The sequence below is a fragment of the Bison bison genome, unplaced genomic scaffold, assembly GCF_000754665.1.
Source record: "Bison bison bison isolate TAMUID 2011002044 unplaced genomic scaffold, Bison_UMD1.0 scf7180017864476, whole genome shotgun sequence".
Classification (NCBI taxonomy): Eukaryota; Metazoa; Chordata; class Mammalia; order Artiodactyla; family Bovidae; genus Bison; species Bison bison.
Window position 1 is genome coordinate 1362322 of NW_011495037.1, and position 26372 is coordinate 1388693.

The 26372-nt window shown below is 39.0% G+C and overlaps 1 protein-coding gene across 1 annotated transcript; it reads right to left on the bottom strand.

Moving 5' to 3' along the window:
- Positions 1 to 3260: 3260 nt before the first annotated feature.
- Positions 3261 to 26321, bottom strand: ATG12 (autophagy related 12). The gene is made up of 4 exons (XM_010862085.1): positions 25890 to 26321; positions 13910 to 14046; positions 5644 to 5706; positions 3261 to 5029 (listed from the first exon to the last, which is right to left on the bottom strand). Exons 1-4 carry the CDS (start codon positions 26050 to 26052, stop codon positions 4970 to 4972), a joined length of 423 nt encoding a protein of 140 aa, XP_010860387.1. The 5' UTR covers positions 26053 to 26321; the 3' UTR covers positions 3261 to 4969.
- Positions 26322 to 26372: the final 51 nt, after the last annotated feature.

Below are 26372 nucleotides of genomic sequence, written 5' to 3' on the forward strand. Positions count from 1 at the left end.
CAGGGCAATGATAATCATGCTTAAGATAGATTTAAGACCATTTAAGAAAGACACTGACATGTGGTAGATATCCAGAGAAAGGAGCTAGAATTATTAGAGGTTTACAATATTGACCTATCTATCCATTCAACACATATTTAAAAGCATGTACTATAAAACTTAAGACTGCCCTCAGCAGACTTATGTTCTAGTGTTCATGGGGGTAGCTACAGCAACTAATACTACATACAGTATACATACAGAAATGGACACATGGTATTGTTACTATATACAACACACAATGGAGAAAAATTAAGCAGGGGAAAGAAGATAGAAAGTGGTGAGGAGGTGTCATTTTAGCGGGAGCTCAGGGGAACACTTCCTTGATGAAGTGATGATTGAGCAGGAACTGAACGATGTGTTAGTGAGAAATGTGGTTGTCTTAGGGAAGTTCCCAGGTGGAGGAAATGGTAAGCAGAAAGCCTTGGGATGGAAGCAAGCCCAGTGTGTGAATAACACAGATGAACACGGGTGTGGGTGGCAAGCTGTAGAAATGGGGACTTTAGATCACTTAGGACTTTTACTCAGAAACAGGAAGCCACTTGGGGATTTTGGCTACAGAGAAGATAAAGGGAAGCCAATTAGCTGGCTATTATATTTCACATGAAAATCATGGTAGCCTTGGCTAGAGTCAGAGAAGAGATGAAAAATGGCTGAATTCCAAACGTGTTTTTGGTAAAGTTGCCAAGATGTGCTGACAGACTGGAAGTGGGTTGTTAGAGAGGAGTTAGTTAAAGAATCAGAAGGAATGGATTTGCCATGATTAAATTAGAGGACTTGGGAGAATTGAGGTGGGAAAGGGGAAAAGATATGCTTCGTACTTAGTACAACTGGGAAGAGACAGTTTTAAGAGGTAGGGAGGAAGGCAGTAGGGAAGACAGTTCTGTAAAGAACAGATCCAGCTCCAAATGGATAGGGTGTCACTGTAAATAACCAATGAGTTTCAGGTATATCTGCTTCATGAGAGAACATATAGGGAACCATGGGAGCTGATTTATAAGGATTCCTCTAACTCAAGATTCTAATCATATTCATATACATACCCGTTTTATCTTTCCTTCATCAATATCACAGAAGAAAGCAAAGGGAATTCTCTGGCAGGCCAGTGGTTAGGACTTGGCCTTCTCGCTGCTGAGAGCCCAGTTTCAATCCCTAGTCAGGGAACTTAGATCCCACAAGCTGAGTGGCATGACCAAAAAGGAAAAAAAAAAAAAGGTAAATCTAATATTTGGTATCAAGTATCTTACTATTATTTAAAAAAATCAATTTAAAATTTCAAGAATTAAATTCACACCTGACAATCTACCACCCAACTAGAAAGTTCCAGAACAGGGATCTCATGCTTTATTCCAATGCTGAGGATATAGTAGGCACTCTATAGGTGAGTAGACAAAATAAACAAATGAAAATTTACAATTTCAAGACTTTTGATAGATTGCCGAAATGTCCCCTAAATATGCAGTACTAATTCATATTTCATTCACCAAGAGTATGATAGGGCTTATTTTCCCCCGTGTTGTTAATACTGGTAATTGTTTTTAACTACTGATAATATGAGGTGATAATCAGCATTTCATAGATTTTACTTGTACTTTTTATAACTAGTGATGTCCAGTACTTTTCATGCTCCATTAGCCATCAATATTTTTATTCTTGTGAACTGCATTTTAATGTATTTTGCCCATTTTTCAATGGTCTTTTCCTATCAACTGAAATGAGCTCTTCAATTATTGGACATCAAAACTGTCATATTGCATTTTTATCTTATGCCATGAAAAATTAAATTACTTGTTGCTTTAAGTCAAATCATTTTGCAAACCACACTTAATTGCATAAACTCAATATATGATAAATTACTGATTATGGGTAAGGCAATGTACTAAGTATTACATAGTGGGTACCAAATAAAAGGCCCCCAAACATCCCATTTTTAGGGATATTACAATGATGAAAGGGTGTTCAGCATGCTTATAAGGTTGTAAGTGCAGTAACTGCTGTAAGCGTGGTAGTTCACTGTTCTTATGAGACTATCTCCTCCTTCTGAGATTCAGGTAATTTTTAAGAAAGATAAAAAATGAATTAGGCAAAGAGGTGAGATTTGAAGGGGCTGAAGTGGAGGAAACAGAAAACACACACAATACATGTTCAGGGAATAGTGAATAATCTAGTGCAGGCCGAACAATTTTGAAGGAAAAGAGTTATTTGTAAAACTAAATCTGCTGTACTGTTTTCTGAATACTTTCCTTTCATTATGTGGTCTGTAGCTGAATTCCCTTATGCCTTACTAAGGCATATTGCACTAAGTATATTTATAATCCTTGGAAAATGAAGCAGAAGCTGCACAAAAGGTGGTTTTCATTATTATACCCCTGAACACTGCACTTTCCCAGTGTGGGTTACTCACAACTAAACTGGCTGTGTCATCTAAAGCAAGTGTAATCTAATGCTATGTGATCTAAGCTGGGTCTGCACTTCTCTTTGAGTTTTCTAATCTTATCAGAATAGATAATATTAAAGGTCCCTTCAGGGTTAAAACTCTGCCACGCCCCCCCCAAATATCCAAAATAATGATTATTCCAGAAACTGTTCCATCTTATTTTGATTCCAGATAGACATTATTAAGCTTACCTTATACCCTAAATATGGAGAACTCACCGTGAAGTCCTTGGCACAGGCAGCTTCAAAGATAAAGCGGAGTGTTACAGCACTGCGTTGTGTGTGCGCTCAGTTGTTCAGTGGTGTTCGAACCTGTGCGACTCCCACTGTAGCCCAGTAGGCTCTGTGGTCCATGGGATTCTCCAGGCAAGAATACTGGAGTGAGTTGTCACTCTCCTCTCCAGGGGATCTTCCTGAACCAGGGAACGAACCCGAGTCTCAGCATCTCCTGCACTGGCGGGATTCCTTACACTGCACACCTGGGAAGCCCCACAGTCTAACATTACATACACTGTAATCTCTGTACAGTAAGGTAAAGCATGACATTACTGACACTGATTTTCTCATAAATATGGAAAACTTAAGGTTCAGGTACCCCCCAACACCCCAAGCTCATGTCAATCAAGAGTTCAAACATCTGCAAAAATATTTTTGTGAATTGCATTCTAGGTTCTAATTAAGCAAATAACTTAGGGGATCTAGGCTTCCAAGTAAGTGCTGCAAATATAGTTTGAAAAACTTGTAAAGCCCTATTTTTAAAGGTTGTGAGGGAAGAAAACAAAGTATACATATTTAACTAACCTCAGATTTAATACATTAATCAATTATTCAGATCAAAAAAGAATAAGTTGATGACACAATTCAAACTCAAGTAGTTTTGATGTTAAGTATTAAGTAAACAGTCTATCATTTTGAAACCTTAGCAGCAAACATAATATACACAGAGGTTAAACACATTCTTGCCATCTGTTAAATATAAATGCATGTAGGTAAATATATATACATCCTTCAGTAAACTGTAAGAGCACAAAACTAGACAACAGATCTTCACCATATTCAACTTACTTGATCTGAAAATAATAACTTTTCAACTTTCAACACATATACTGATTTCTTAATTCACCTTACAAAATAAATTTACACAATTCAACCTATATTATTTCAGGGCTAAATACTAGTTGCATTAATTTATTAAACAGGGACATCATTATAAGGGGGCTTAGAAATTTGTTCTCAAGTAGAAAATGAGAACTGAACATGATTTCCTTACCTTAAACTGAATTGTTCCTTGGCATTCCCTAATGATAATGTACGGCAGATCATTAACCATAAAGTACATTCTGGGACTCAAAGGACTTTGTCTTTGACAAAATCATATCATTCTCATTATCTTTGAAAATAAACACTTAGATTTCTTGCACACACCTTAGATCCTGTTTGAACATTCCATTCATTAGAATGTTTTATAAAAATGCTGCATCACAAATATAATACAGAATGAAGAAAAAAGTTAAATCTTATTAAAGCAATTATCAGTTTAATAGCATCAGTAAAAAAAAATAGTAGTTTTATTCATGGCATAAAATCTAGCTATTTTCCAATTATTTTTTGAGCATTTTCAAGTTGGAAAATACATTATAAAAAACTGAAAGATGCTTCCAAGCTTACTCAATGAGTGTTTTTGACACTTTGAAATAAAAGAGAGCGTAATACCACAGTTATAACCACTGGGACTCAAGAATCATTAAATGATAGGATTGAAAGAGTTCAATGACTCATTTGTCTAGAATTTGTAAAATTACTTCTGTTTCCCAATAAAACAAACCAAAACCATGACTCTTCTCTAAAGCAGTTTTCCAGTGTGTCAACACATGTGCTCTCTTGGCTAGATGTTTGCTAGAAATTAGCAGGAATAGCTATTATCTTCTGGTAAAGATGTAGAACCAAGCTGCTTAACTCTTTCTGGCAGCTGGGTTGCCCTCTACTGACTGACTAAGGTAATAAAGCCAGCTGGTCGATGCAAATCTGTTTCACAAGGTAACAGTTGACAGAAATGTGAATGAGAAAAGGCCTATCACTGCCACAAACAAATTTGACTCCCTGAATACGCCCCCAAAGAATCTTTTAGTAAATTGACTTTTTGTGGGGGGGGGATCAGTAGAGTGCTAATTATTCAAGTAAACAATTTCAGTTATTTTGAGAAGTAGTACAAAAGCAGCTTTATATCATCTTAGTCTCCTTTTCAATACCTTGAAGATACCTCTGAAGGAATAACTGTAGTAATGGGTATATACTAATGTCAATCTTTTATGATGATTTTTGTATTAATACAAATCACATTTTTGTAAGTCCATCTACTCTGTGGATATTTTAAATAAACGTGGGTCATAGTAGATACATGCTGAACAGATTACAACCACAAGACGAAAACTTTTCAGAGCAGTTTCCTTTGTGAAGATTCCTTTTAAGTTAGCAAGATCTTTTCCTCTGTAGTTCATCCCCATGCTTGAGATTTGCAGTAATGCAGGACCAGTTTACCATCACTGCCAAAACACTACAAAAAGAAAAAAATGCAGTGAAAATTAAACTCAATTTTTGTTATCTTTAGATGAAACTAAGAAAGAATTGTTATGTGTATCATAAATATCCTTGTACATGTATCTATAAAGGCTATTTCCTTCAACAGATACAAGCTGTTACTGGAAAAATACTAGTCATCATAAACGTTAAAGATGCTAAATTAAATCATTCTTACATAGTCTCCTTTTCAATTTCTTGGAGGGTGATCTGGATTACTGATTATATAAACAATGTGGAGGATACTCCCTGTAGGCAAACAAAGATCTCACTTTCTGGTCATATTTCAGTCATCTTCTATTTGTATTATTCATTCCTTAATTTTTCAATCACTGTGTCATTTATTGAGACACAACAAAGTAATCTTTTTTGATAGACAATTATGAACTTGTTGTTGTTTAGTCACTAAGTCATGTCAGACTCTTGCGACCCCCTGGACTGTAGCCCACCAGGCTCCTCTGTCCATGGGATTTTCCAGGCAAGCATATTGGAGTGGGTTGCCATTTCCTTCTCTTAAATGATGTGAGTTAATGGTCACATTATACACAGATGAGCATATTCCATGATGAAAATAAAGCAGGAATGTTTTACCTCATAGAGGGTCCCAACTTCCTGGTCTGGGGAGGGGGCAAAGGACTGATTCACGTAAATAAACTGCAAGAAAGAAGAACATTTATGGTGATTCATTTTTAAAGGTATTCAGATTAATCTGCATTTTTCTGATTCCCAGTGAGCTACCTCAAATTCTTTGTCTTCAGAAGTGAACAAAGTGTCCCTAAACTCCTTCTTTCTAATTCTCATAAATTAGTAATTAATAAGATCTTTTGGAACAGTATTTTTTTCCCTTGGAGGAGTAACAGAATTTTTGTTTCCAGCTTTTTATAACTAAGAAACGTTTGTTTTCACCAATAGCTTTTAAAGACTTATTCAAGAAATTACATTCGTAAAAAATACCAATATTCTCATTTATTAATAATTAAAGAAAGTTTCTCTTAACAAAGTTTTACACACACAGCCCCAAATCAAAACATCTAATTGTGTGCTGTGTGCTCAGCTGTGTCCAACTCTTCGGGACCCCATGGACGGCAGCCTGCCAGGTTCCCCTGCCCATGCAACTTTTCAGGCAAGAATACTGGAGTGAGTTGCCATTTTCTACGCCAATGGATCTTCCGGACCCAGGGCTCAAACCTGCGTATTTTGTATCTCCTGCACTGGCAGGCGGATTCTTAACCATTGCATCACCTAAAGTCACTTGAGGCCAAATGACACAGAAAAAAAATATAACAAAATTGAAATCTAATATCCTTACAATCTTGTTGTTCCTTAAAGGACTCACTGTTAAATGTTTCAGTCTAGTCTGTTTCTACTAAAACATTTTAGTACTTAAAAAAATTCCTGAAGATACTGAAGCAAAAGATCATAGTGTCTAAGTGACTTTTCATAGTTTCCTTTTAATAAAACAAAACACTGAAGGTTAACACAATTTTCCTTTATCTATATTAAATTCTAAGACTAAAATTTCCTGGGTTTCACATATGAGCATATTCTATGAAGAAATATGAAAGAAATACGCTCACAGTATATGGCTTTAGAGAAAATATGTGGTTTCAGTTTGTTTTATTGGGAAACAGAAATAATTTTACAAATTCTATACAAATGAGTCATCTAACTCTTTTCAATCCTATCATTTAATGACAGTTTGAGTTCCAGTGGTTGTAACTGTGGTACTAATCTTTTAGTCCTTAAATATATATATACACACACTGTCCTTAAATACACACACACACACACACACATAGTTGGTTACTAGACACTATTTGGGATACCAGCTAGAACAAGAATAAATATCACGTACATTTCTCCTTCAGACAATATAGAGTGGTAACAGTACTTCTTAAGTAAGGAAGAGAGGGCTTCCTGGGTAGCTCAGCTGGTAAAGAATCTGCCTGCAATGAGACCCCAGCTTGATTCCTGGGTCAGAAATTCCCCTGGAGAAGGGATAGGCTATCCACTCCAGTATTCTTGGGCTTCCCTGGTGGCTCAAATGGTCAAGAATCCACGCGCAATGGGTTTGACCTCTGGGTTGGGAATATCCCCTGGAGGAGGGCATGGCAACCCACTCCAGAGTTCTTGCCTGGAGAATCCCCATGGACACAGGAACCTGGCAGGCTACAGTCCTGGCAGAGTCAGACTCGACTGAGCGACTAAGTACAAGTAAGAGGAGGGGTTCTACTGAGATCCAGGTTTGAATTCTGGCTCTAAATCCAAGTAACTTTTTTCAAACTGTGTGCTTGTTTGTAAATACAGAAACTAACAGGACCTATGCTTCTTGAAGCTGCTGGGAACAATAAAATGAGATCGTACACATCAAGTATAAGCGCTTGGTAGATGTATTCAATAGACTAATAGTCATACTTATTTAACTATTTAAAATAATCAAATATCAATTCACTATTAAGACTGAATAAGGTTCTAACATAATTTCAGAAATCAGTGTGCATTTTAACATGAATTTCCTATGATAGAGACACAATAATTTGTGTTTGGTTCCTGACAGTTCAACTCTGAGTGAACACAGATTTTATTATATTTTGGTACACTTTAAATTAGGAAACAGACTCTGGATGAAATTTAGTTTATTTCAGTAGACAAACTCTGAGCGTCTATTATGTGCTAGGAAATGCATAAGGTGTGGAACAAAAATGAGGATTAACGTGATTCCCACCTTCCATAAGCAAACATACTCAGATAAGAATATATACTTGGGCAAGATGCATCTGAGAAGGTGTGTAGCACAAAGATGTGGCATTAGTTTAGCCTAGCCGTTTGGTTAGGAAAGACTTTCTGGAAGAAAAAAGTTGAGGACCAAATTTGGACTTAACTAGGTGAAAAGAGTAATAATTAGGACTCTGTAGGCAAAAGCAACAAACGATGTTGTGAGTGTCGAAGGGACAATACAGCAGATATAGTAGAGAACTGTAAGAAACCTATGTAACTCTGTAGCAGGAGTTAGCAACTGAAAATGACTTTAATATAAAAAGCAATTAAGGTAGTTTATATGGGGGATACATGGAGGTAAAAATTTCAAAATGCAATCTTTAACTAAATGCTAGAATGTGGGAGGATAAAATTTTAAAGACTAATGATTTGTTTTTAAGTCATGTCTCTTTAGTCGTTTTGGTTTGTTACAACCTCTCAATTAGATTATGCAGGAAGGGTTCATGGCAACAGCATACTCTTCAGTTCTTGCACACTGCTAATAGTTGCTACCTTAAAAGCCAGCTTTGCATTAATAGTATATAAAATCCATTATCTCAACACTTTCTTTGTATCTCTACTAGTCAAATCTGGAAGTAACCTAATATTCTAAGCTATGATCTTTTCCCCCTAGATGTGCAAAGGATTTTTCTTTTTATTTCATGTCCAGTAATCTTGCCAGAATGTGTTTTGGTGATGGTTGCACTGGGTTAGTATTCCCAGGATCTTGGTAAGTTTTTTCAATATGTAGTTTCAAATCTTTTTAGAAGAAATTTCTTTTGAATTATAGTTCTAAGTATTTGCCTTGTTCCTTTGCTTTTGGTTTTCTTCTTCAGGGACTCCTGGTATCTATATGTTTACTCTCCATTGTTCATACTCAGTATTTATTGTCTTCTCATTCTTTTCTTCATTGTGGTGCACAGAACTCCCTAGTTGTGGTGTGCAACCTCAGCACTTGCCATCACACAGGCTTAGCTGCTCCATGGCGAGTAGGACCCTAGGTCCCCAACCAGGGATCTAACCCATGTTCCCTGCATTGCAAGGCAGATTCTTAACTGCTGGACCACCTGGGAAGTCCCTCAAATTCTTTCAACATTTCATTCCACCTCTCCCCAAGACACATCCCAGAGCCTGAGCAACCAAACACTCCAGGCTGAAGTTCTTTAAGTTAAAAAAAATTTTTTTATACAATTCTTAAGGGTTACTTTCTATTTACAGTTATTACAAAACATAGGCTATGCGCCCCGTGTTGTACAATACATCTTCCATCCTATCTTGCATCCAACAGTCTTACATCCCACTTCTCCAGCCCTATATTGTACCCTACTCCCACCAATGGAAACCATTAGTTTGTTCTCTGTATCTGTTAAGTCTGCTTCTTGTTTGTTATATTCACTGTTTTTTTGTATTTTTTGGTTTCCATGAATAGGTGATATCATACAGTATTTTGTCTTTCTCTGACTTATTTCACTTAGCGTAATGCTTTTCAAGTCCATCCATGTTGCTGCAAATGGCAAATTTTCTTTCTTTCTAATGGCTCAGTAGCGTTCCATTCAGTTATTTGTAAAGCTTCCTCAGACAATTTTGCCTTCTTTCTTTTTCTTTGGGATGATTTTGTTTGCTGCCTATATGCAGGTCAGGAAGCAACAGTTAGAACCGGACATGGAACAACAGACTGGTTCCAAATAGGAAAAGGAGTATGTCAAGGCTGTATATTGTCACCCTGCTTATTTAACTTATATGCAGAGTACATCATGAGAAATGCTGGGCTGGAAGAAGCACAAGCTGGAATCAAGATTGCCGGGAGAAATATCAATAACCTCAGATATGCAGATGACGCCAACCCTTATGGCAGAAAGTGAAGAGTAACTAAAAAGCCTCTTGATGAAAGTGAAAGAGGAGAGTGAAAAAGTTGGCTTAAAGCTCAACATTCAGAAAACTAAGATCATGGCATCTGGTCCCATCACTTCATGGGAAATAGATGGGGAAACAGTGGACACAGTGTCAGATTTTATTTTTGGGGGACTCCAAAATCACTGCAGATGGTGATTGCGGCCATGAAATTAAAAGACGCTTACTCCTTGGAAGGAAGGTTATGACCAACCTAGATAGCATATTGAAAAGCAGAGACATTACTTGTGCCAACAAAGGTCCGTCTAGTCAAGGCTATGGTTTTTCCAGTGGTCATGTATGGATGTGAGAGTTGGACTGTGAAGAAAGCTAAGCACCGAAGAATTGACGCTTTTGAACTGTGGTGTTGGAGGAGACTCTTGAGAGTCCCTTGGACTGCAAGGAGATTCAACCAGTCCATCCTAAAGGAGATCAGTCCTGGGTGTTCATTGGAAGGACTGATGTTGAAGCTGAAACTCCAATACTTTGGCCACTTCATGCGAAGAGTTGACTCATTGGAAAATGACTCTGATGCTGGGAGGGATTAGGGGCAGGAGGAGAAGGGGACGACAGAGGATGAGATGGCTGGATGGCATCACCAACTCGACCGACTTGAGTTTGAGTGAACTCAGGAGTTGGTGATGGACAGGGACGCCTGGCACACTGCGATTCATGGGGTTGCAGAGTCGGACACGACTGAGCGACTAACTGAATACATTATGGACCTCTGTCCATAATTCTTCAGGCACTAGAATCTAGATCTGTTTACTAGATCTAATCCCTTGAATCTATTCATCATTTCCACTGTATATTCTCTGGGGATTTAAGTCATACCTGGCTGGCCTATTGGTTTTCCCTGCTTTCTTTAGGTTAAGCCTGAATTTTGCTAGGAGAAGCTGATGATCTGAGCTACAGTCACTTCAGGTCTTCTTTTTGCTGACTGTATACACCTTTTCCATCTTTGGCAAGGACTGATACTGAAGCTCCAATACTTTGGCCACCTGATGTGAACAGATGACTCTTCAGGCCCTGATGCTGATAAAGAGTGAAGGCATAAGGAGAAGAGGACAACAGAGGAGGAGATGGTTGGATGGCATCACTGATGCAATGGACATGAACTTGGGAAAGCTCAGGGAGATGGTGAGGGACAGAGAAGCCTGGCGTGTTGCAGTCCATGGGGTCGTGAAGAGTCGGACATAACTTGGCGACTGAACGAGTATTCCACTGTGCTGTGTGTGTGTGTGTGTGTACACATCTTCTATCCATTTATCTATTGATAAGTTGCTTGCATATCTTGGCAGCACATCTGCTAATAAGACACAGATCCTGTAGTTGTTGGGAATTTCTATCAACTTGAATCTTAGTGTTCACGAGGATACTGTCATCTGAGTCTTAAGTATACTGACTATGGGGATTTGGTTTTACTTTCTAGTTGACTGTTTTAGTGGGAATTCATGCCTTCTGACACCACTGCTATCTTCCCAGAATCCCCAGCACTACTTTTTCTTTTGACATTTATTTTGCTAAAATAATGTAGGGTCCAGATGATGACTGCAGCCATGAAATTAAAAGACATTTGCTCCTTTGAAGAAAAGCTATGACAAACCTAGACAGCATATTAAAAAAGCAAGACATAACTTTGCCAACAAAGGCCCATATAGTCAAAGCTATAGTTTTTCCAGTAGTCATGAATGGATCTGAGAGTTGGACCATAAAGAAGGCTGAGAGCCAAAGGATTTGATGCTTTCAAACTGTGGTGTTGGAGAAGACCCTTGAGAGTCTCTTGGACAGCAAGGAGATCCAACCAGTCAATCCTAAAGGAAATCAACCCTGAATATTCACTGGAACAACTGATACTGAAGCTGAAGCTCCAATACTTTGGCCACTTGATGTGAACAGCCGACTTACTAAAAAAGATCCTGATGCTGGGAAAGACTGAGGGCAGCAAAAGGGTGCAACAGAGGGTGAGATGGTTGGATAGTATTACTGATTCAGTGGATATGAGTTTGAGCAAACTCTAAGAGATAGTGAGGGACAGGGAAGCCTGGCGTCCTGCAGTCCATGGGGTCACAAATAGTAAGAGACAACAGCAACTGAACGACAGCAGCAGCTCCATGAAGCTAGAAGACGTTAGTTCTAGGTTAATCTAGAAAAGTGATTAAAAGATGACTTTTATGCTTTCTATTGATTAACAGGGAAGAGATAGTCATATTCACTACAGAAGCTTAAAACTGGACCATATGAAATTGCTGGGGTTTTTTTGGGTCAAAACGATTCATGAATGAAAACTTTACATGGTTCAACCAAATACATGTTGACATCAACCAAGTTCTTTCAGATTACTGAATATAGGCAATACAAAATGCAACCAAGTCCTTTCAGATTATTGAATATAGGCAATACAAACTGTCAAAATTCTAACATTAACATAGAACAAAGCACTGTTTTGTCTTTTCTTCTATCTACAAATTCTAAAAGTAATGCTTGAATTACTTGGTTCTCCTCTAGTTACCTCCAACTCTTCATGCTCTACCCTTAGTAATCTCTTAAGTGTATGTCCTCATCCCCCTAACTATTCCATTTAGACTTGGCCTCTAGGCAAGGTCCTCTGTTCCTCAGGTTTTAGCTACCATAGGCAAGTAGATGACACTATATTCTTCTTGCCCATCTTTGAAATTTAATCAAATTCTTTATGGCACTCTTTAGAAAACATGATTTTCTCATTCCAAGTGATCACAAGTGGAGACGTTCACCTGTAAAACTCAAAAATCTCCAACACTTTCCCCTTGCAACTTCCTTTGGAGGAATCCCTGGCTTTATGCTATCCTTATCTCAAGTAACTTGTATTGATTAACCTATCTTGCACTTAACTTTTGTACTCATGACATGACACTTTCGTGAAAAGCAATTATCACCAAAATCTTAGATCAGAGTAGTTTCTTCTTCTTCATCGACAAAAAGAGATAAATTCCAACAAACCTCACTTAATAATCACTTCATTCATCTTACCAGTTCTCATTCCTGTGTTCACAGCAACTATATCCCTTCCCAATCCATATACATAATTGTATTCAAAAAACAGTTAATGATTCTTCAACTATCCACTTATACATTATGTGTTAACACGGATCAAGAGTGTGATCTGAAGATAAAGGTAATTTATATATTAATATATGTGACAAAAAATCAAATCCATGCAGACGTTTAAGTTTCTGTGGTCAAATACCAAATTCAAAACCAGTGGCATTTAAAATTGTATCCTAACAATCTGGCATGAAATGCTTAACATGTACCACAGTATGAAATGAATACAGCTGACCCTTAGAAACAAGGGGGTGGGATGCCAACCCTCTGAGCAGTCAAAAACCTAGGTATACAAGGCAGATTCAACCAACTGTTGGTCTACGTCAAGTACACTACGTATTTGAAAAAAATCCACGTATACATGGATTTCTGCAGTTCAAACTCATGTTGTTCAACGGCTGCGTATAAGCAGATTTCTGCAGTTCAAACTCATGAAGGAAGAACTGAGCATCTCTTAGTTCTTCCACAGCACATGGCACAGGTGCACTGCTTACCTTGAGAAGAACGGGAAGAATGCAATATTGACACCAGAACAAAGAGAACTCCAGAACTCTCTGTACCGATATTCTAGGATAGATCTTTCTGCATGGGCATTCAGTGACTTTTTGAGGAAAACCAATACAGTAGGCTAAAAAAATTAATTTCATTTCAGGGTTCACCAGAGAATCCTTCAATAAAGCACAGAAATTCCACTAACAAAAGAAATAAAAGGATATTACTGAAGTAACATATGTGGCTCCATATGTATTTCTATACAAGTTATTTATTGTCGCCTAGGAACTATAGTTCCCCCTCTGAATCCATGGGCTCTGAATGCTCCCTCAGATTCACCCAATTGTAATGAAAAAACATTTGGAGAGAAAAATTCCATAAAGTTTCAAAATGCAAAACTTTAATTTGTTGGGTACTGGCAACTATTTACATAGTATAAGGTATCATAAGGGATCTAAAAGTGATTTAAACTATATGGGAGAACATGTACAGATTATATGCAAATATGCCATTTTATATAAGGAACCTGAGCATCTACAGACGATGGTCCTAGAATCAATCCCCTCCCCCCGGATACTGAGAGATGAATGCTCTGTGAGTTTCTGTAGGGAAATGACCACCATTGGTTTCATACCAACTGTTCTGAAGCCACAAGTTTAAGGAACTTTTTGATGAAGTCAATGAGTCCTTGGATGGTTCGGGTTCGCTCTACAGCCCATTTCTTTGTTTTCATTATAGGAGTGTCTCCTACAGCCTTTAGCAGAATGTCAACTGTAAAGGAAAAACAAACAAACAGTTGACCCTGGTCAAAACAGGAACTGAGGGCATCAATGTCCATACAGTTGAAAATCCACCTATAACTTATGCATACACAGATTCAACCTACAATGGATTATCTATTACTCTGGTAGGTATTTATTGAAAACAATCCATGTATAAGTAGACTTGCTGCTCAGTTGCCAAGTCGTCTGACTCTTTGTTAGTCCATGGACCCACCAGACTCCTCTGTCCATGGGATTTTCCAGGCACGGATACTAGAGTGGGTTGCCATTTCCTCAACCAGAGATCTTTCCGACCCAGGGATTGAACCAGCATCTGCTGCATCAGCAGGCAGAGTCTTTACCACTGAGCCACATGTGAAGATATAAGTAGACCCGCTTAGTTCAAACTCAGGCTATTCAATGGTGAACTATACTGACAAGTACGCTGACGCGCCTAAAGAGGATAGGATATAAAAGGCGTTAGAAAGCTGAAATCTTCATTCAATACACAGTTTATGTACTCATGATCCTGGAGGCATGCCTGAGATTAAAAATACAAGATATGAACAGATTCATTTAGAAGAATTTCACTTTCACGGAAACATTTATTTTTAATTAAAAAAAGATACATCTAAATTTCCAACAAAGATATTTAGAGGGGATTGGTTAAATAAAAGATATTATACTCTATGATAGAAGTTATATACTAAAGTTAACACACACTCTGAGCTCCCTGAGTTCAAAGTCTTGGCTCTGCCACTTGCCAGGTACGTACACATGTATCTAGGTAAGCCCTTTAATCTCTCCATACTACACTTTCTCCACTTATAAAATGAGGATAATAGCAGAAACCTGGTAAGATTGTTATAAAGATTAAATGATTATGTATAGAGTATTTACAGCAGTATCATATAACTCACTCATTAAACCATAAGATAATTAAGCTGCCATTAAAGATAAGTATTATAAAGCATATTTCATAGTATTAAAAGTTATCAAAAAGTATTACATATAAAACAGCATGCGGCTGCTGCGTCGCTTCAGTCGTGTCCAACTCTGTGCGACCCCATAGACAGCAGCCAACCAGGGTTCCCCTCCCTGGGATTCTCTAGGCAAGAACACTGGAGTGGGTTGCCATTTCCTTCTCCAATGCATGAAAGTGAAAAGTGAAAGTGAAGTCACTCAGTCGTGTCCAACTCTAGCGACCCCATGAACTGCAGCCTACCAGGCTCCTCCGTCCATGGGATTTTCTAGGCAAAAGTACTGGAGTGGGGTGCCATTGCCTTCTCCAATAAAACAGCATAATTACATATAAAACTGAAAACGATTTCAATTTCATTAAAACCATCACAGGCACATATTCATGTAAGTGTAGAATATGGCTCCAAAATAGTATTTCCTAGTAGGAGTATTATAGGTGATTATTACTTGATATTACTTGTGCTATTTGTAATTACCAAGTTTTCTACAATAAACATTTTAATGAAGGAAAACAATACAAATTATTAAAAAGAAAATATATCAACTAGGGCCAAAAAGGTTTCAGAGAAATCAAACGTTTCAGTAATTCAAAATACAAAGATGCAAATAGAAAGACTATGAATTTTTCTCCAGAAGTTACTTAACAAAAAAACTGGAAGTTTTTTTTAACAATAAGGCAGAAGAATGATTAGTTCTGACAAAATAGTGGAAATCACTGCTGCCAAACAGAAAAAAGAATGAAAAGAAATGAGGATAGTTTAAGAGACTTCTGGGACAACATTAAAGGTGTAATATTCACATTTTACTCTAGAAGGGGAACAGGGAGAGAGAGAGCGCGCCTGAGAAAATATCTGAAGAGATATTAGCTGAAAATTTCCCTAAACTAGGGAAGCAAACAGTCACCAAAGTCTAGGAAGTGAAGAAAGCTCCATACAGGATTACTTCACAGAGAAATATACAACACCACATTGTAAACAAAATGACAAAAATTGAAGATAAACAAAATACTTGTATGTATAAAACATACAAGGGAACTTCCATAAGGCTACTAGCTGATTTTCTAATTCAGGTCAGAAGGGAGTGGCATGATATACTTAAAGTGATGACAGAGAAAAACTTACTACCAAGAACACACTACCCAGCAAGGCTCTCATTCAGATATGATGAGGAAATAAAAAACTTTAAAAATTAAAAAAAAAAAGCTGGAAGAACTCAGTACCACCAGCATTACAAAAAATGCTAAAGAAACTTTTGTAGCTGGAAAAGAAAAGGGCACAACTAGAAATAAGAAAATTATGACACAGACAAGCTCACTGGTAAAGGCGAACATGCAATAAAGGCAGGAAATCATTTGTACACAAAGCTAGCAGGGAAGTTTAAAGACAAAAATAGTAAAATCATCTGTATCCATAATAGGCAGTTTAAATAATACATAAAACAAATCAGATGTAAAATATAATATCAAAACAGTAACTATGAAAAGAGGAAAAGTATAACTGTAAAGTATCTAAAGTGCATTTAAAATGAAGAGATCAGCAACTTAAAACAAGTACCTATAAGTATAGGCTCCTACATAAACACCTCAAGGTAACTGCAAAACAGAAATCTATTAACAGACATTCATACAAAAAAGAAAGAGGAATCCAAACTTAACACAAAAGATACTCATCAAATCACAAGAGAATGAAAGAAGGCAAACAAAAAGTCCTACAAAGATGAACCCAAAATAATCAACAAAATGGCAATCAGTTCAGGTCAGTCTCTCAGTCATGTACGACTCTTTGCGATCCCATGAATCACAGCACACCAGGCCTCCCTGTCCATCACCAACTCCCAGAGTTCACGCAGACTCACGTCTATCAAGTCAGTGATGCCATCCAGCCAACTCATCCTCTGTCGTCCCCTTCTCCTCTTGCCCCCAAACCCTCCCAGCATCAGAGTCTTTTCCAATGAGTCAACTCTTCGCATGAGGTGACCAAAGCATTGGAGTCTTCTGCATCAGTCCTTCCAATGAACACCCAGGACTGATCTCCTTTAGGATGGACTGGTTGGATCTCCTTGCAGTCCCCTTGGAAGAAGAGGGAGTCTCTTCTTCCAAGACTCTCAAGAGTCTTCTCCAACATCACAGTTCAAAAGCATCAATTCTTCAGCTTTCTTCACAGTCCAACTCTCACATCCATATATGACCACTGGAAAAACCATAGCCTTGACTTTCCTTATTGCTTCAGTCGTGTCCGACTCTGTGCGACCCCATAGATGGCAGCCCACCAGGCTCCCCCATCCCTGGGATTCTCCAGGCAAGAACACTGGAGTGGGTTGCCATTTCCTTCTCCAATGCATGAAAGTGAAAAGTGAAAGTGAAGTCGCTCAGTCATCTCCGACTCTTCGTGACCCTATGGACTTCAGCCTACCAGGCTCCTCCACCGATGGGATTTTCCAGGCAAGAGTACTGGAGTGGGTTGCCACTGCCTTCTCCATAGCCTTGACTAGACGGACCTTTGTTGGCAAAGTAATGTCTCTGCTTTTTAATATGCTATCTAGGTTGGTCATAACTTTCCTTCCAAGGAGTAAGTGTTTTTTTAATTTCATGGCAATAGGAACATAGATATCAATAATTACTTTAAGAGAAAACAGACTAAATGCTTCAACCAAAAAAGACTGGCTAAATGGATACAAAAACAAAATCTGTATAGTTGCCAGGGAAACCCTTCAGATCTAAACATACATATAGACAGAAACTGTGGGGAATGGAAAAAGGTATTCCACACAAATGGAAATCAAATGAAAGCCACAGCTGCAACAGTTGTATCAGACAATATACACTTTAAATACAGACTGTTACAAGAGACAAAGAAAGACACTACATAATAATGAAAGGATCGCTCCAAGAAGATATAACATAACAATTGTAAATATACATGCACCCAACAGAGAAACACCTCAATGTATAAGGCAAATGTTAACAGATATAAAAGGAGTAAATGACAGTAACACAACAATAGTTGGCGACTTTTAACACCCCACTTACATTAAGGGACAGATTATCCAGACAGAAAAATCAATAAGGAAATATAGGTCTTAAATGACACATTAGACTAGACTGACTCAACTGATATTTATAGTGTTCCATCCAAAAGCAGCAGAATACACATTCTTCTCAAATGCACAGGGAACATTCTTTAGGATAGATTACATGCTGTGCCACAAAGCCAGCTTAAACTGAAGAAAACTGAATTCATATCAAGCATCTTTTCTGACCACAACAATACAAGGCTAGAAATAAACTACTGGAAAAAAACTGCAAAAAACACAAACACATGGAAGCTAAACAATCGATGCATCACTGAGGAAATCAAAGAGGAAATAAAAAGTACCTAGAGACAAATGAAAACGAACGATGATCCAAAACCTATGAAACACAGCAAAAGTAGTTCTAAAAGGAAAGTTGACAGTGATACAGATTTACTTTGGGAACAAGAAAAATCTCAAACAACCTTACCTTACATCTAAAGCAACTGGAGAAAGAACAACAAACAAAATCCAAAGTTAGTAGGAGGAAAGAAAAAATAAAGATCAGAGCAGAAGTCAATAAAATAAAGACAAAGATCACATAAACTGAAAGCTGGTTCTTTGAAAAGATAAACGAACTTGATAAACCTTTAGTCAGACTCATCAAGAAAAAAAGGAAGAGGGCCCAAATCAATAAAATCAGAAATGAAAAAGAAGTTACAATAGACACCGCAGAAATACAAAGGATCGTAAGAGACTACTCTGAGCAACTATATGCCAATAAAATGGCCAACTGAGAAGAAATGGATAAATTTTAAGAAAGGTACAATCTTCCAAGACTGAACCAGGAAGAAATAGAAAATATGAACAGATCAATTACCAGTACTAAAACTGAATGAGGAATTCGAAAACTGCCAATAAACTAAAGTCCAGGACCAGACGGCTTCACAGGTGAATTCTACCAAATATTTACAAGATTTAATGCTTATTCTTCTCAAACTATTCCCAAAAATCGCAGGGGAAAGAACACTTACTAACTCGTTCTATGAGGTCACCCTGTTGGAAAACCAGAAAAAGGTATCACAAAAAAAGAAAATTACAGGCCAGTATCACTGATGAACACAGATGCAAAAATCCTCAACAAAATACTAGCGAACTGATTCCAACAATACATTAAAAGGACCATACACCATGATCAAGTGGGTTTTATCCCAGGGGTATGATGAGTTTTCAACATCTGCAAATCAATCAGTGATACTAAGCTAATAAAGCTCATCAATGAATTCCTTTAAGTTGCTGGATACAAAATTAGTGTACAGTAATCTGCTGCATTTCCACAGACTAACAACAAAATACCAGAGAAATTAGGGAAACAATCTCACTTACCATCGCATGAAAAACAATCAAATAGCTAGGAATTAACCTAAATAAGGAGGCAAAAACCTTGTATTCCAAAAACTGTAAGACACTGATGAAAGAAACCGAAGACAACACAAAAGAACGATAACGATATACTGTGTTCTTGGATTGGATGAATCAGTATAGTTAAAATGACTACACCACCCAAGACAATCTACAGATTCAATTTAATTCCTATCAAATTACCAATGGCATTTTTCACAGAACTAAAACAAGTATTTCAACAACCGTGAGAAAGAACAGAGCTGGAGGAATCACACTCCTTGCCTTTAGACTATACTACAATGCTACCGTCTGGAGAAGGCAATGGCAACCCACTCCAGTACTCTTGCCTGGAAAATCCCATGGACAGAGGGGCCTGGTAGGTTGCAGTCCATGGGGTCGCGAAGAGTTGGACACGACTGAGCGACTTCACTTTCACTTTTCACTTTCATGCACTGGAGAAGGAAATGGCAACCCACTCCAGTGTTCTTGCCTGGAGAATCCCAGGGACGGAGAGCCTGGTGGGCTGCCGTCTATGGGGTCGCACAGAGTCGGATACGACTGAAGTGACTTAGCAGCAGCACAATGCTACAATCACCAAAACAAGACAGTACTGACACAAAAACAGACACACAGGTCAATCAAACAGGAGAGAAAGCCCAGAAATGAAACCACACACTTATGGTCAAGTAATCCACTACAAAGGAGACAAGAATAGACAATGAAGAAAAGAGTTTCTTCAGTAAGTGCTGCTGGGAAAACTAGACAGCTACATGTAAAAGAATGAAATCAGAACATCCACTACCACCACATACACAAATAAACTCAAAATATATTAAAGACCTAAAATATAAGACTGGATACTATAAAATTCCTAGGGGAAAACACAGGCAGAACACTCTGACATAAAATGCAACATTTTTCTGAATCTGTCTCTTTTAGTACTGGAAATAACAAATGTAACCAAACAGGACCTAATTAATAGTTAAAAGCTTTGGCACAGTGAAAGAGACCATTAAGGAAACAAAAAGACAGCCCATGGACTGGGAGAAAATATCTACAAATGATGTAACAGACAAGGGATTCATTTCCAAAATATACAAAGAGTTCTTACAACTTAGTATCAAAAAAAACCAAACAGCCCAATTAGAAGATAGGCAGAAGCCCTAAACAGATATTTCTCCAAAGAAGACACAGATGGTCAAAAGGCATTTGAAAAGATGCTCAATACTGCTAATTATTAGAGAAATACAAATCAAAGCTACCATGAAGTCACATCAATCAGAATGGGCATCATTAAGAAGTCTACAAGTAATAAATGCTGGAGAGGGTGTGGAGAAAAAGGAGCCCTCTTACATTGTTGGTGGGAATGTAATTAACAGACATTATGGAGACCATTATGGAGGTTCCTTAAAAAACTAAAAATAGAGTTACCATAAAACCCTGCAATCCCACTCCTGGGCATGTATCTGGAGAAAACAGTAACACACCCACATGTTCACAGCAGCACTATTCAAATAGCCAAGATATGGAAGAAGCCTAAGTATTCATCAACAGACAAATGGGAAAAAAGACGTGGAGTATCACTCAGCGAAAAACAGAACAGAATAATGCCACCTGCAGCAACATGGATGGATCTAGAGATCATATTAAGTCAGACAGAAGAAGATAATTATCATATGATACAACTTATATGTGGAATCTAAAAAAATGATACAAATGAACTTATTTACAAAATAGAAACAGAGTCACAAACATAAAAAACAAATTTATAGTTACCAAAGGGGAGAGGTGAAAAAGGAAATGGCTACCCACTCCAGTGTTCTTGCCTAGAGAATCCCAGGGACAGAGGAGCCTGGTGGGCTGCCGTCTATGGGGTCGCACAGAGTCGGACGCGACTGAAGCGACTTAGCAGCAGCAGCAAAGGGGAGAGGAATATCTTAGGAGTTTGGGATTAATATATACTACTAGACATAAAACGGAGAAGGCAATGGCACCCCACTCCAGTACTGTTGCCTGGAAAATCCCATGGACGGAGGAGCCTGGTAGGCTGCAGTCCATGGGGTCGCTAAGAGTCAGACATGACTGAACAACTTCACTTTCACTTTCCACTTTCATGCATTGGAGAAGGAAATGGCAACCCACTCCAATGTTCTTGCCTGGAGAATCCCATGGACGGAGAAGCCTGGTAGGTTACAGTCCATGGGGTCACACAGTTGGACACGACTGAAGCAACTTAGCAGTAGCAGATATAAAACAGGTAAATAGGATACTCAATTATCTTGTGATAATGTACAATGGAAAAGAATATGACAAAGAATCTATACATATATGTTTAGCTGAATATGCGCTTCCCAGGTGGCACAGAAGTAAAGAATCCACATGGCAATGCAGGAGATAAGAGACTTGGGTTGGATCCGTGGGTCAGGAAGATCTCCTGGAGTAGGAAATAGCAACCCACTTCAGTATTCTCACCTGGAATATCCCATGGACAGAGGAGCCTGGTGGCCTACAGTCTATAGGGTTACAGAGTTGGACATGATTGAGCAATACACACTCACGTAACTGACTCACTTTGCTGGACATTTGAAACTAACACAGCACTGTACATTAACTATGCACATGCTTGCTAGGTTGATTCAGTCATAGCTGACTCTCTGCAACCCTACACACTGTAGCCCTCCAGCCTCCTCTGTCCAGGGGATTCTCCAGGCAAGAGTACTGGAGTGGGTTGCCAAGCCCTCCTCCAGGGGATCTTCCTGACCCGACTCTCTTAAGCCTCCTGCACTGGCAGGCAGGTTCTTTACCCAGAGCACCACCTGAGAAGCCCAAATTAACTATACTTCAATTAAAATAAAATTAACTATTAAATCAAAAGAAAGACTGAAAGCAGAAGTGTTCTGCTGCCCCCTAAAGTCAACTCCATTCTGTTACATCCCTCTTGTCCCATTCCTTGGTATTAAAAAATTGGGTCACTATGAGTTTACTGAGATCAATTTATTCAAGTTTATCCCTGGAATGAAGCCATCTAGAACCCATCATGCACTGTTTATCTTTCTACTAAAGCTTATCTTTCTTTTTCCACTTGGTAATTCTGATCTCAGTTATCCAAGGAAAAAAGATGAACTGGGAGATAACTAAGGGGATTTTGGTTAACTGATCTTCCACACCACCTGGTCCCTGTTCCCTAAATTCCCTGGGGCTATCAATCAGTCAACTGCAACTGCACATTCCAAGAATGTGAAGCAGAAAATAGTAAGCTGTATTACTGAAGAAGGCAAGGGCAAGAAGCTACAGAAGAAAAATATTTATAATTAAAGCTATACATTGTAAAAAAAATTATAAAAGGTAATTTACTTGTAGTTCTCAACCATAGCTACACATAAGACTCAACTGGAAGAACATTTACAAGAATACAGATGCCTACATCAATTAAATCAGAATCTTCTGGAAGTAGGGCCTTGGCACTGGTAGTTCAAAAGCTCCCTCAGATGATCCTAAAGGACTGCAAGAACTAACAACCTGGGTCTGCTTCAATAAGCTGTAGATTAAACCAAATGTGGAATATATGAAATATTTAAGCTTTTTTCTATCAAAAAAGATCCTCAAAAAAGGATGACAATTTCAGGGTAGAAATTCAATAGCTAAAAAGTAAGTGTGACATCAGAGAAGCTAACTCAAATATTCACAGGACCCAGAAAATGAAAATTTGATTTTTAAAGGATGGTTAAAAATCATAAATTGAGCAGACCCAAGAAAACAGACCATATCGAGGTTGTGAACAGTTATTTTTTAGCCACAGTTCTCACAGCGATCTCCAGGGTCAAGTACATAGTAAACTGTTGACTGAGACTGCTAGATATTAAGACAAACCCTTTCAAAGTCTGTTTCGGCTTAGAGTAAATTGGAAGGCAATAAAAGGGAACAACACTATTCTGGGAGGTGGGTCACAGAGGATCCTGCTGTGATTTATGTCGGAGAGTGTTTTGCCTATGCTCTCCTCTAGGAGTTCTATAGTTTCTGGTCTTATGTTTAGATCTTTAATCCATTTTGAGTTTATTTTTGTGTATGGTGTTAGAAAGTGTTCTAGCTTCATTCTTTTACAAGTGGTTGACCAGTTTGCCCAGCACTACTTGTTAAAGAGATTGTCTTTTCTCCATTGTATATTCTTGCCTCCTTTGTCAAAGATAAGGTGTCCAAACGTGCAGGGGTTTATCTCTGGGCTTTCTATTTTGTTCCATTGATCTATATTTCTGTCTTTATCATCACAGCACTGTTTATAGTAGCCAGGACATGGAAGCAACCTAGATGTCCATCAGCAGATGAATGGATAAGAAAGCTGTGGTATATATACACAATGGAGTATTACTCAGCCATTAAAAAGAATACATTTGAATCAGTTCTAATGAGGTGGATGAAACTGGAGCCTATTATACAGAGTGAAGTAAGACAGAAAGAAAAACACCAATACAGTATACTAACACATATATATGGAATTTAGAAAGATGGTAACAATAACCCTGTATGCGAGACAGCAAAAGAGACACAGATGTATAGAACAGTCTTTTGGACTCTGTGGGAGACGGAGGGGGATGATTTGGGAGAATGGCATTGAAACATGTATAATATCATGTAGGAAATGAATCGCCAGTCCAGATTCGATGCAGGATACAGGAAGCTTGGGGCTGGTGCACTGGGATGATCCAGAGGGATGGTATGGGAAGGGAGGTGGGAGGGGGGTTCAGGATTGGGAACACATGTACACCCGTGGGGGATTCATGTTGATGTATGGCAAAACCAATACAATACTGTAAAGTAATTATCCTCTAATTAAAATAAATAAATTTAAATTTTAAAAAAGGGAACAACACTGCTGCTGCTGCGAAGTCGCTTCAGTCATGCCCGACTCTGTGCGACCCCATAGACGGCAGCCCACCAGGCTCCCCCGTCCCTGGGATTCTCCAGGCAAGGACACTGGAGTGGGTTGCCATTTCCTTCTCCAATGCGTGAAAGTGAAAAGAGAAAGTGAAGTCGCTCAGTCGGTCCGACTCTTTGCGACCCCATGGACTGCAGCCCACCAGGCTCCTCCATCCATGGGATTTTCCAGGCAAGAGTACCGGAGTGGTGTGCCAGTGCCTTCTCCACAACACTACTATATATAAAACAGATAACTAACAGGGACCTACTGTATAGCATAAGGCATGCTACTCAATACTCTGTAATCACCAACATGGGAAATGAATCTTAAAGAGTGGATATATGTATAACTGATTCACTTCACTGTACAGCTGAAACTAACACAATGACTCCAAAAAAATAAGAGGATCTGTAAAACTCAAGGGATTCATCTGAAGGACGATTTTAATGGTTATCTACAGAAATAATTACAGGGTTTTGTTCCCCTACTGTGCATCAGCTGGAAATGACAGAGAAGACTTCCCTCAAATGTAGGGTCAGTCTGACTTAAAAGAGGGACAATGATGGGACAGACAATTACACTCCACAGCAGCAGAAAATGAAGCTGGATGAAAGGCCTAGAGATCAGTAAGCACTAAATGCCATACCTACACTTTAAGACTCGACACAGAAAATGATTTCCTGCTTTTCTCATAGGCAACTCTACATAGAGTGCTCCACTTAGGAATTTCTGCATTTTACAAAGGAATTTCTGTATTTTACAATGGTGAACTAATTCTCAAGCAATAAAGGGTTGAGGACAGCGAGTTCAAGCAATGAAATGATTTGTAATGAATGTAATTCGTTACAAAGATTCCAAAATGGTGTTGCTTTTTTTTTTTTAAGGCGATGCTAATGTTTTCGGTTTTCCCTTAGCAGTGTTCAAAACCCGTTTTTTGGTCCAAGATGAGCTCACACCCATTTGGTATAAAAAAACCGGTGACCTAGTTGGAAGGTGTGGATTCTACTTCAGATCTGCTACAGACTATCCTTACCACCTAGATGGCTGGATGGCATCACCGACTCAACGGACATGAGTTTGAGCAGACTCCGGGAGACGGTGAAGGTCAGGGAAGCCTGGAGTACTGCAGTCCATGGGGTCGCACAGAGTCCGAAACGACTGAGCGACTGAACAACAACAATCCGTATCAGCTAAAGTCACTATTCAAATAATTAGATCTCGCATTAAGTACTCGGAGCTACCAAGATCCCACAGTGCTCCCATCCTCACAGAGCTCGCAGTCTGGCTATTTTAAAGGAAGATGAGAGTACACGGTTTTAAAACCCAGCACCACATCGCGACGGCGCCTCTAGGGATAGCTTTTCTTTCGAGGCACTCAACTCAAACGTCTCGAAAGCCGAAAAGTATACTTCCTTTCTCCTGACTGGTCAAGAACCTCGTCTGGAACCGGCCCTACCCTATTTTTGCTTATTAGCCTCCATCCCTTTTCGAACACAACCTCAACCTCCCGCCTCTGCCCAGAGAGACAGTGCTCTGAAAATTACTTTTTTTCTTGGTGTCACCGACAGGTTCCTCTGTTCCCGGAGAAACTGCAGCAGAAGAAGGGGGCTCCGGAGTGGCTGTTTCTGGGGAGACCTCGGTAGGCACTTCAGCTTCGGGAGCAGTTGAGGGAGGGAGCTGCAGCGCAGACTCCTGCTCCTCAGCCATCTTGCTTGGAGGGAAGGGAGGGCGGAAGCGCTGGCTCAGCGAGTGCAGTGGGCGGGCCTTGCTCCAAAGAGCATCTCTAGAGAGGCGCCGGGGTAGGGGCGGGGGAGAATCCAACCCTGACTCGGAATCGCAGGTTGGTCCTCTGCGTCGAATCTGTTGTGGTCCCTAGATCGCTGACAGAGCAACTACTATTTCACTCTAGCAAGCTTCCGGAAAAGGTCTCTGGGCGACGTCTCCGGCAGCCGCCGAGTGCGCACGCGCTCCTCAGCTCCGCGCCCCGGTCCTGGAGCTATTTCCGCTTCCCCCCGTGCCAACCCCAC